The sequence below is a fragment of the Aricia agestis genome, chromosome 7, assembly GCF_905147365.1.
Source record: "Aricia agestis chromosome 7, ilAriAges1.1, whole genome shotgun sequence".
Classification (NCBI taxonomy): Eukaryota; Metazoa; Arthropoda; class Insecta; order Lepidoptera; family Lycaenidae; genus Aricia; species Aricia agestis.
Window position 1 is genome coordinate 1874089 of NC_056412.1, and position 12390 is coordinate 1886478.

At 39.0% G+C, this 12390-nt stretch overlaps 1 protein-coding gene across 2 annotated transcripts; it reads right to left on the bottom strand.

Annotated features, from left to right (window-relative positions):
- Positions 1-1756: 1756 nt before the first annotated feature.
- Positions 1757-10582, bottom strand: LOC121728775 (leucine--tRNA ligase, cytoplasmic). Of its 2 annotated transcripts, none has more exons than XM_042117045.1 (12): positions 10523-10582; positions 10120-10329; positions 9528-9899; positions 9035-9279; positions 7945-8843; positions 7332-7587; positions 5269-5633; positions 4702-4970; positions 3673-3924; positions 3050-3259; positions 2317-2551; positions 1757-2001 (listed from the first exon to the last, which is right to left on the bottom strand). In XM_042117045.1, the coding sequence occupies exons 1-12, from the start codon at positions 10523-10525 to the stop codon at positions 1793-1795; spliced, it is 3525 nt and encodes a 1174-aa protein (XP_041972979.1). In that variant the 5' UTR covers positions 10526-10582; the 3' UTR covers positions 1757-1792. The 2 variants fall into 2 exon arrangements, with proteins under 2 accessions (XP_041972979.1, XP_041972980.1); XM_042117046.1 differs by lacking the exon at positions 10523-10582 and adding an exon at positions 10453-10517.
- Between the last annotated feature and the right edge of the window lie 1808 nt (positions 10583-12390).

Sequence of the window (12390 nt, forward strand, 5' to 3'; positions counted from 1 at the left end):
TAAATTTAAAAAAGTTGTTAAAGAACGTTTGTGTACCAAAGCATACTATAAGGATTTCATGAATGATAGTACACCATGGGAATAAGGTCGCCCCCTGCAGAGCTGTTTCTGTATATTATTTTATTGTAATATTTGTGTACTGGTTGTATTTAGTTTTTTTTATTTCTTTTTTAGTCACTATACTAATATTATAAAGAGGTAAACTTTGTTTGTTTGTTTAATTGTAATGAATAGGCTCAAAAACTACTGGACCGATTTTAAAAATTCTTTCACCATTCGAAAGCTACATTATTTACGAGTAACATAGGCTACTTTTTATTTTGGAGAATATAGGGTTCCGTAAGATATTTCAGTTTATCGGAAACAACCAGAAAATTTACTTATTTTGCGTACGCTGCCTAAACTATAAAAGATAGAACTATACAATGTTCTAAGTAAATGTAGATCTTATTAATATCTACAAAAATGTCCGCGACACAATATACCTATCTATGTCAAGTGAGGCACAAAAACCATTTTTTTATTTAAAAATCTTCATTTTTTTGGACTACATTTAAACGCATTTATTTTACTCATGCTAATAATCCGTATCAAAATAAATAATTTCATCACTAAGTACAGTTTATGTAGATTATATTTGCTCTTTGAATGATTAAAATTGGACGTTTGGTAAACCAATATAAATCGCAATATTTTAATTTCGCCATAACTTCTTTAAAAGTTATGGCGAAATTAAAATATTGCGATTTAGGCCCGTTTCGAAGTGGGCGCTACCAATGCCACAGAATAGATAATAGTACAAGTACCAATGCAGGGGTGCGCATTGTACACATTGAAAAGGTATACAGAAAACTCCGCGATGGTATTTTTTTTTTATGAAATAAGGGGGCAAACGAGCAAACGGGTCACCTGATGGAAAGCAACTTCCGTCGCCCATGGACACTCGCAGCATCAGAAGAGCTGCAGGTGCGTTACCGGCCTTTTAAGAGGGAATAGGGTGATAGGGGAGGGCAGGGATGGGAAGGGAAGGGAATAGGGGAGAGTAGGGAAGGGAATAGGGTAGGGGATTGGGCCTCCGGTAAACTCACTCGGCGAAACACAGCGTAAGCGCTGTTTTACGCCGGTTTTCTGTGAGAATGTGGTATTTCTCCGGTCGAGCCGGCCCATTCGTGCCGAAGCATGGCTCTCCCACGTATAAGTATATCTCTTATGGATATATCCCACAATAACATATTTTTTTGTCATTTACTTTTAACTTCAAATAATGGCTAATTTTCGAAGCGATTTTAACCAATACGGCAATAATGCTTATTCAATTAAATACTTTAAATACATTATTGATTATGGCCCTTTACAGCATAATTATTACGATTTTAATTTTAAATGAATATTTTCGAAGATATTACAGATTTAAAAATTGCGGGACATAAGTAGCTTTTGCGGCAGTACCGACCAATGCGGGCCACGGGTAGTAATGAATATAAATTATTTAAAATCAAACTACTGAATCGATTTTAAGCATTTTTTCAGTGACTTAGGCCATAATTTATTTTATACCCGTGCGAAGCCGGGGCGGGTCGCTAGTTTAGTCATAATGACATTGTAATTTTCCATCTTTTTGGTAAAAGATGGCCCCGTGCGAGTTTCTTACGCCAGTTCTTCTCGCCGGGTTAGTTCCCGAACCGGTGGTAGGCCCCAGTAGCAACAACGTTCGGAAAACGTTTGAAAAAACTTATTCTAAATAAAAAATTTTGACTTTGACGTTAATAAATAATTTATTAAACGATATAAACTAAGCATCGTATGTGTACAAGAGCTGTAAGCCGACGTCGACGGTTTTACCGCCTTCCACCGCGCGCACAATTTGATTGTCCACGTCTATTTGAAACACGGCCGAGTCGGGGAGCGGCTCGCACTTGGTCAGGTAGTCGTCTATGACCGGGATCTTGCGCGGCCCCAACACGGGATCCTTGTAGCGCCAGATTTTCACGTTGTTGAGCTCTGAAACAGTATATTGACATGTGAGTATCGACTTGTGACATTTTGATCAACACTGAGAAATATGCGACTGTTACTTTGGATGGATATCATTACAAGCGAAGCCTGGCCCCTAATTACGTAACTTTGATTTATGATCACAATTTTGAGGTAAGAACTTCTAAAAAGTAAATTTGAAAAGTGCAGACATTAAAACTAAATTCTATTATAAAATAATCAAAGTTCATATTCATCTTTCTAAGGGGGCTGCCTATATAATAAACATACCTAGATCGCTCATTCCGCTACTAGACCGCAAATTGTTGGGACTTCACTGACCTTTGACGGCCTTGACTTCCTTGGCCAGTTTGACCTTGAGTTTAGAGACGGTGTCGTCGTTAGCGGCCCGCACCGCAGCGGAGAAGAGGCCGGAGCGGGGGGCGGGGTTGGCCAGCGCCAGCGTTAGCGCCGGCGACGCCAGCAGGGTGAGGTGCGGGCGGCCCGGCGCGCACTCCTCGCGAGACTTGTCCGGCGCGTCCGCAGCGTCCGTGTACTTCACCGTTATAGTGTCTAGCTGCAATGTTATCAAATAAAAAATATACATATTATTTGAACGAAGTTCCTTATCACGCGTTACAAAAGGGACGGAGAGACGGAAAAAATTAAGACCAAAAGTGGTATCGACACTGCGGCGTGCGCGTGATTCTCTGTCAGTCTCTCTCTCTCTCATAAAAAGCATCGTTCCATCTGGGTGTTCCTTGACATTTCTCAAGTTTTTGATTTATTTATTGTTATTTTTTATTGTCATAAACATTCTTCAATGATCTAGAAGAATAGGAACTAATGGCGCCCAAGCCGTCTTGGAAATTGACAATTGGTAATCAGAAGCTAACAAAATTGCGACACCCCCTTCAATCGCTGTCTGTCTGTGCATAATATAATAAATTCTATTCATCAGTGGTTAGACTTTGAGACTAAAATACTACCAAAGATTGGCTACAGCCCATAGCAATATACGTTTGTTTCTGGCTTACTTTTAGCGAGCGAAGTTTACAGAATAACATCAACTCACGTCAAGGGTGTTGAGGAGATACGGCATGTTGTCGGTGAGCACGGCCGCCTCGTCAAACGGCAGCGCGACGGACAGCGCGTCGGCGCCGTGCTGCTCGAGGCTCTCCCGCGTCGCCTGCACGAACGGCATCACGCGCTTCGTGTACTTCTTCAGCTCCGGAATGCCGCCCAACTTGCTCGATATTGTCTTGTTGTCGGGAAGACCGTTTGGCTGGAATTTGAAGTTTAAGCTTAGTTTGTACGTACTTATATAAATGAATGGTTAGAACTAAAATTATGTCTTTATATTTGTAAAAATTATTTAAATTTGGTCGCGTTATGTCGAACCCAGCCTGTCGGCTCGATCACAACTATTGAATTCATACAACGCGACCAAATAACGTAGGACCGGCATCTAGGCATGATTGAATTGCTTTGATATTTCGATGGTACACGGCCTCATATAGTATATAGTAGATGACGCCCGCAACTCCGTCGCGCCAAAATGAGTTTATCGCGCGGGAACCGTCCATTATTACGGGATAAAAGAAAGGAAAAAAGAGGTAACAGACAGACAAACAGACACACTTTCGCATTTATAATATTATTAGTATGGATACTAAAGGCTCTATAAAGACAACTTACCCCATTAAGTTCCTTCAGCATGCTCAATATGATGTGTTGCCACTTGGGGTACTCCTTCGCCACCCAAATGATTCCCGTGTCGAACTTCTCCGGCTTGGTGACTTCGCCCTTCTTGGACTTCTTGACGGTGGTCTGGTTCTTGAGGTATATCCTGAAGGTGTGTGCCGCCTCCATCAGGTAGTTGCTGGCCTTCACCGCCGCCTCGTCCACCTCGCCCGCCACCGGCCACGCAGAGTGGAGGATGCTCGTATTCTAGTAAAAAATAATAAAAGTTTTAAAAAACTACAAAAAAAAATAGTTTTTACTATTTTTTTTAACAAATTATTGCATAGTCATTGGCTCTTAATACTCGTACATATGAAAAGTTTCGAATTAATGAGACTACTGGAGATAGGTAAAAATCGTGCTCAAAGATTCCGTCACATACATACATTACAGCCCAAGCCAATAAAAGTGTGTTAAAAATCATTTTTTCGCTCTAAAACTTATGTATTAATTGGATGTAACGTCGTCATAAACATGCTATTATTTATCGCTTTAAAAGACTAACCTTAAATATGTTAAACAAATAAAGTATATTCATGTCGAGTGATATCACTTAATCACAAAACATTGCATAGCTTAGCATCATGTAGATATTATTTTAGTAGCGGTTCAATAGCTTATAGTTTATACCAGCCTTTCCCAAAGGCGCCCTTGTGGGCGCTGAAGTCTAAGGGGGGACACAGAAAAAAGTGTAGTTGCTTGGGGGTGATTTATTTCATCTGCCCCCCTACCATGAGCTCTTACAACAGTATTACTTTAATATTACTTTTGAATTTCGCATAAACCAAAATGATCTCTATTTATATAAACATAGCTATGTTTTTTGTTTGTGCGAAATCTGAAAGTAATATTAAAGTAATACTGCTATAAGAGCTCATGGTAGGAGGGCTGGATACACTATTGAAACAATGGAGGGCGCTAAAACATAATTTGCTGTCAAAGTAGTAAACAAAATAAGTTTGGGCACCCCTGGTTTATACTGACATGTCCGAGCAGCTCCCACACGTGTTCGGCGACGTGCGGGCAGACGGGCGACATGAGCTTGGCCTGCGTCTCCACGAAGCGGCGCACCAGCTCGTGGTGCATGCCCGCCTCCGAGCACAGCTCCCGGTACTTGTCCCGCGCGGCTTGCAGCTCGAACACGCCCGTCCGCAGCGCCTCCTTGAACAGCATCCTGTTGTAGTACTCGTCCGTCTGCAGGATCTTAGTGTTCATCTCGCTCACAAACACCTTGTCGTGAAAGTTGTACGGTCCTGGAAAATGTTAAATTTGGTTAATATTATTTGTGTTCATGCTGAAGTAACTTTGTAAAGACCTAAAATGACTATATTTTTAGTTCAAAAGCAAAATATAGAAAACACTAGTTTCAAATGATTGGTTACGGTAATGTTTCATCTTTACTACACTGCCTGCAACCGCAAAAGTGGCTGATAAGTCTATTATCTCAATATCACAATGCGTTATGTTGTGTATCGCTCTTTTCCACTTTTCTCGGTATACAGAACGAGTAAATTAATTCAAAGCTATAGTTTATGAACATACACTAAGTACCTTTTCTAAGTTCAGATGTATTCGCCAGCACCTCTTTGACCCACTCGATGAAGGTGTAGAGTCTCAAGATGGCGGCGTCGGCGGTGACCTCCACGAAGTTGGCGTCTTCGACCGAGTCCCCGGAATCGGCCAGGGCCAGCCGCATGGCGTCCGCGCTGTACTTGTCTATACACTCTGAGAGAGTTAAAAAGTTTCCCTCCGACTTGGACATCTTAGCCGAGTTCAACATGAGATGGCCGTTCGCTCGAATGCCCTTCGGCCATTTGTCCTCCTCGTTCGGCCACATAGCGCAGTGGCTGTAGATGTAGAACGTCAGATGGTTCTGTATCAAATCCTTGCCGGAGACGCGCACGTCCACGGGATACCTGAAATAATATAAAAATGATAAAAAAAAACATCTGAGATGTAGATTTCGCACATCTTTTATTACGCGCGGGTAGACTATCTACCAATAACATACAATAACTGCCAATAACGTGTCGCCATCTGCCCGTCATCTACAAAATATACCCGTGCGCAATAAGACCTAACAATTTGACACTGTGCCATCTCTTTTAAATTTTTGCCTAGGTAAAAATTGTGCGCGGCCTATCCATACTAATTTTATAAATGCGAAAGTGTGTCTGTCTATTCATCTGTCTGTCTGCCTGTCTGTTACCTCTTCACGATAAAACTGCGGAACCGATTTTGCTAGGCATGGAGATATTTTGAGTACCGAGAAAGGACATAGGATTTTTTTTTTATGAAATAAGGGGGCAAACGAGCAACCTGATGGAAAGCAACTTCCGTCGCCCATGGACACTCGCAGCATCAGAAGAGCTGCAGGTGCGTTGCCGGCCTTTTAAGAGGGAATATGGTAAAAGGGGAGGGCTCCGGCGCGATAAACGTTTTGCGCAACGAGTTGCGGCCGTCAGCCGTCATCTATTTATTTATAAACTTAACTATTCACTCAACTGTCACATTATAAAAATCTTAGATACTAATCTATACTATAATATTTTCATAGTAGAATGTCTTACGGCATTCTATTATGGGGAAGTGCTGCTGATATTAACACAATATTTGTGCTGCAGAAGCGAGCTATACGATCCATTTATAAAATGTCATCCTTTGAGTCTCTCAGAGAAAAGTTTAAAGAAATAAGAATTTTAACCGTAATCTCTCAATACATTTTGGACAATGTGCTATACGTGAAAAAAAATGTAAATAATTTTAAAATGAAAAGTGATATTCACAGCAGGAACACTAGGAATAAGCACAAGCTAGATATACCAATAACCAGGCTGAGCAAAGTAAACAAATCTTTCAAAAGTCAATGTATACGCCTATACAATAAAATCCCAGAAAACGTCCAAAATCTTTCAATTAATAAATTTAAAAAAGTTGTTAAAGAATGTTTGTGTGCTAAGGCTTATTATGAGGTAACTGATTTTCTCAATGACAGCACACCTTGGGAAAAATAAGCTGACAAACCATAGGCCGCTTCTATAATATAATTAATGGCACTACATTTTTACTTAGTGTAATTTAGCTTAAGCTATTATTGTTATTTTCCACCTTTTTGGTAAAAGGTGGCCCCGTGCGAGTTTCTTACGCCGGTTCTCCTCGGCGGGGTAGTTCCCGAATCGGTGGTAGGCCTCATGTAGACACGACATTCTATAAGTGTTAACTTTGTTAACCTACTTAGAAATAAATATTTTTCATTTTCATATAATAAAATATTATAAAGCGGAAGAGTTTGTGTGTTTGTTTGAACGCGCTAATCTCAGGAACTACTGGTCCGATTTGGAAAATTCTTTCAGTGATAGATAGCCCATTTATCGAGGAAGGCTATAAGCTATATTTTATCAGGCTAAAACTAATAGGAGCGAAAAATAGAGGAAAATATAGAAAAAATGGGGGAAATTATTTGAAAGGGCTTATCTCACGAACTACTGGAGCAATTTTTCTGTTATTTGGCACAGATACGAAGTAATAATAACTAATTTGTCTGTGAAATATCTAATTTACGCGGGCGAATCCGCGCGGAACGTCTAGTATAATAATAATAATAGAAAAATTACCAAAACTGAAATGACTTTTTCATCAAGTCGAGGGATTTCTTAGGTATCGTCGACTTGGGGGCTGACGCGTCTTTAAAGAATATGTAGTCCCATACATCGGGTGTCATCTGTTCGGGCTTTATGTTCAGCATGTTCTCCTTGTTACCCCTGTACGTGCCGCCTTGGAGGAAGTGCGATATCGTGTAGTACGCGTTGTATATCGTCGAGTCGGACAGGGATTCTATAACCCACTGCTCATCCCATGGAACTTTGGTACCTAAAAATATAGAATATGAGTTATTTCCGCGGTTTTTTTATAACCTGGTGGAAAGCAATGGCCATCGCGCATGAAAAATGCAATTTCGAAACACATTAAGCATTTCTTTATATCAGTTTTCTGAGATCATGTAAAGATACAAATGTAACTTTGACCTAAGGACGATTTTAGCCTGTAAATTGAATCTGTATATAGAGAAAATTGGTCAATTCTAACACTTCGAAGAGTAAAAACTATCCCCTTTATTGATAAAGATATTTAGGCAGCATATAACTATATTGAAAGTTCACTGTAGACGAGACCTTGTACAGTTAGTTATCTGTGTAAGTATGTAAGTTGTATGTAAAGTCTCATTACCAAGTCCATATGTCCTAGAGAAGGCATACTCATGCAACCAATTAAGAGTCGCTTCAAAGTTTTTCCTCACTTCATCGTGGTACGTATTGATGCCGGCCAGGGCCCTTTCCGCCTGAGCTTTCCACTTCTCCTCGCCGTACTGCAGGTACCACTGATTACATAGCGCAACCACACACTCATCCCCGGATCGAGATATAATAGTTTTCTCCGGCTCGTAATATACAACAGCGCTTCCCTCCTGTATCAATTTCGTTTGTAACTTCTTTTTTACGTCCTGTATCTTGCTCCCTTTGAACTCTCCGACAAGCAAAACGCCGTCGTAGAAGCCTTTGAGGTACACCAGTTCTTTAGCTTGAATCAGCTTATCCTTATCATTTTGACTCTGTATTTTGAACTTGTTGTACACGTGTACGGCAGCGAGGTTCCCGAATTCCGGAATTTCTAAAATAGGAACGGGCTTGAACGGTAGGACCATTTCATCTTTGATGCCATACTTTTCTCTGAAGGCTGGTTTCTTCTGCAAGTCCACTAGCGCGGCGTAGTCGTCGGGGGAATCTGACGGTACGCTGGTCACTATACCCGTACCTTTATCTTCTTTAATCGTTAACATAGGAAGTGTGTAAATCTTTTCGTAGCTTGTGAACGGCGACTTCAAACCAATCCCGAGAAGGTCTTGCCCTAATATCTCTAGAAGTATTTTAAATTCTCCGTCGTTCTCAGTGAATCCTTGGTATGCCATGTTACGTGCAGCTCTCCTAGTGCATAAAAACACTCCATCTTTAACAGTTTCAAAAGCTATATACTTTATGTCAGGGTGGATCCAACAGTTAGTCTGACCGTACATAGTTTCAGGTCTTAGTGTAGCTGCTACTAAGCTCACAATTTTGTCTTCAAAAGTCCTGCAAAGAAATTAAAAGCAACACTTGTTATTTCAAAAATTCTACTTCCCATAAAAATACAACTACTTGAGGACTGATGCCAGATTGGAAAAAAAAGGATATAATCTTTTACCATCAATGTGGCTTCAATTTCAAAATGTTTTGTTCCCATTTCTGTATTTAATTATTGTGCTACCTATTTTATAACTTACTTTAATACTGTAGGAAAAGGTTTTAGAACTTCCATTTTAACCAGGGTATACTCCTGTGGACCTGCACCTTCCCCAGTACTTCTGTCGTGGTCCATACATGGCTGCTTGTCCAATGGCGAGAAAATTGTATACCTCTTGCCGAACATAACTTTATTTCTGTCTTTCATGTGGTTATACTGCCATCTTATGAAGGAGTCATAAAATGGATTTGCATCAGTAGTGATAAACTTTCTTCTCCAGTCTACCTATAATGGAGTTATAATTGTATTGTTATAATTATATTGTTTTTTTCTAAACAGCATTTCCAAAACCTATCTTAATGTTTAAACTCCCAAGTGGTCGGATTTCCAAGAGTCCATAATCGAGGGATTAAATACTGTATTCATAGTATTTGTAAACAAGAATTTTCATCACAAATTATTTGCTGAACTAACCCTGGATATTGCGTTATAATAATTTTGTAACAAATTATTATAGAAAAGCATTTACTTACATGTATACCCATTCTCCTCAAGTCATTGAGTGCTAGGGGTGGGAAGTATTCCAGCCAGTAGTTTTCATCTGCAAACATTTTGATTTCCTCCTCTGGAACACCTAAAGTTCTCATGATTTGCCATTGAAACTTTGCATTGCCAGTTTTTGCAACAGCTTTACTTTTTTTCCCTTTACTTTTATCTTTAGGAATAATGTCCCCATCATCTTTGACAGAAACTTCCTCGTCCTCTGGAAAAACTGGTGGACAACCATATAGTTCCATTTCTCTTTTCAGCTTGTCTGCACAAGCTTTGATAGGCATTCCGGTGCAATGAAACCCAAAAGGGAAGAGAACCTTGCGCCCTTTTAATCTGTGGTACCTAGCTGCAAACTGTTAAAAAATTGCTTTGTGCTTAAAACTTTTTTTTCTACTAACAACAAAAGTCTATCCATGTGTCCTCATAACATTATGCTAATAAATACTAGGACAGTGTTATAAATAATAATTTATGAACACAATTATATAGATTCTCTAAAAACATGCAAAAAACTTAAAGAGGAGTATTTATTAACTCTTCAGCTCCATCAAATAAATGAAAATAAAAACATACCTCGCATTTTGACAAAGAAAATGTATGTCCAAGATGAAGGCGCCCATTCATGTATGGGTATGGGAAGGTGCACATAAACTTTTCATAACTTTTACCATCGTCAGGCACATCAATTTCGAAAATTTTCTCATGCTCCCATTTTTCTTGAACCTTTTTTTCTATGTGTTGCAAATATTCAACTTTGAACGTCCCCTTGCGTTCAACGGCAGCCTACAATATGGTTTAAAATAGATATTACATATTTACAATAATTACATTTGTATAAATATATAACCTAAAACATTTGCATACTATTTCATAGCCATAAATAGTTTTTAAAAAGGTTTAATTCACCATTTCAATTATTTTTCCAAATATGCCACAAAATGTTGTATATCGTGACTAAAATAAAACTACACTATACCATTGATTTTATATTTTAAAATTATTAAAGAGATGTTGGATCCAGTCATCAAATTATAGTTGTCAGTTGAATGACAAGTTGACAACTGAGTACCAGGGTTGCCAGATACAATTTTACGATTTCCCCCAAACTGATTTTTATATTTCCGCAAAATGATACGTTTTCAAAAAAAAATCCCCAATCGCTTTGTTACAGAAAAAAAAACGAATATAAAATTGAAACTACTTTTATTCGATTTAGTAGTTTCAATCACTCGACAGTTAAACAGATACACAACACATGATCGCTCGCTCGACCAAAGAGACAATTTTTTTAAGGGTGTGACAGACGTGCGTGTAAGTACACGGACTATGGCTCGACGATCTTAGGAGTTAGGCTGGTATAAATAGTCAGTACTTAAGATGCGACCCGGTCTCAAGACTCGGTTCGGCTCTGTGATTGGTCCAAATTTTGACAGCCAACCAATCACAGAGCCTGAACTTTGTCTTGAGACCGAGATGCATCTTGAGTACTGACTATTTATATCAGCCTTAATCGCCTGTGTGTCAGCAAAGAGCTGCGAGCCGCGAGCCTGGGGGCATGGTAATCCAGTGTGAGCGATTCTCGTGTGTCACCGACGCGAGCCGAGTAAATTCGCGAACCGCGTAATTTAAGTTCGTACGTCTGTTAGGCCTTATACGCACTCGACCAAACAAACCAAAACAAACAAACAAATAACAAATTTGCCAGGATGTTAATCGAATGAAAAGGACGTTGGTTTCATTTGTTTGTTGTTTTTTAGAAGTGAACCCAAAAATTTTCCATAGTGTATTTATTTTCCCCAAACATTTCCCCAAAGATACTGTTTCCCCAAATTTTCGCCTAGAGTCAAAATTTTCCCCAGAATTGCGAAAAAAACCCCCAATCTGGCAACCCTGCTGAGTACTGACAACCAACTGACAACCATTGAGGCATTGAACCAAGTGCCAACCATGTGCAGTGTTGCAAAAATGACATTTATGAAATCGGTGTTGCTACCAACTAAAAATCATGAGAAATAGGGAGATTGCTACGAACTAAAAATCGGGAGAAATAGGGAGATTGCTGCCTAAATAAATCAAATTAAAACACGTGTTACAGTTATTAATCATTAGCCTCCTTACAGCTTAGACAATAGCGTAGTTTGCATCTTTAATATTACTGCTTGCCTGTAACCACCCAGCAAACTCCGGGCGTTTTTCCCACTCTTTTTTATATTTTTGTAGTAAGTATATCTTTTTTTTGTTTCGAACGTACCACTACTAGTGGTTGGAAAATCACTGTCTGGGTCTGAACTAGACATTTGATTTGCGTTAATACAATATGGGAAGTTGCGTATCGGACGAATGATTAGAAACTGAAAAATTTAAAAATGAAAATTGAAAATTTGAAACCTGTCGCATTCATAGACTTAATATATACAAGATCCACAAAGAGTGCGAGAGAGAAGAAAATCCTTTATGGAATTATATGAAAAGAGAGAGGCAGTCTAATGAAAATTGTAACAACTTTTATTTGACAGGTCGTCAAAAGTCGTCAATCGTTTTTATGCCCTTTCGGTATTTGCAATTTATTATTTAAATCGTATGTTATTTTCAACAAATACTATTATATATAACAATAATAACTTGTGCTGTGAGTGATTGCAGTGTAAATCATAGGAATAATCCTGAAAAATATACCTTTCACAGGTAATCAATCTTCATGTCCTAATTGCTACGATGTGTTTATTTTTGCTATATTCTGGTCTTTAGTTCTCTATTTCAAATAAAATATTGTGAATCCTCCCTTTTACTTTCATATTTTGCGTAACTAAAGGTACTATTGTTCTCATATTACACAAATTTTGA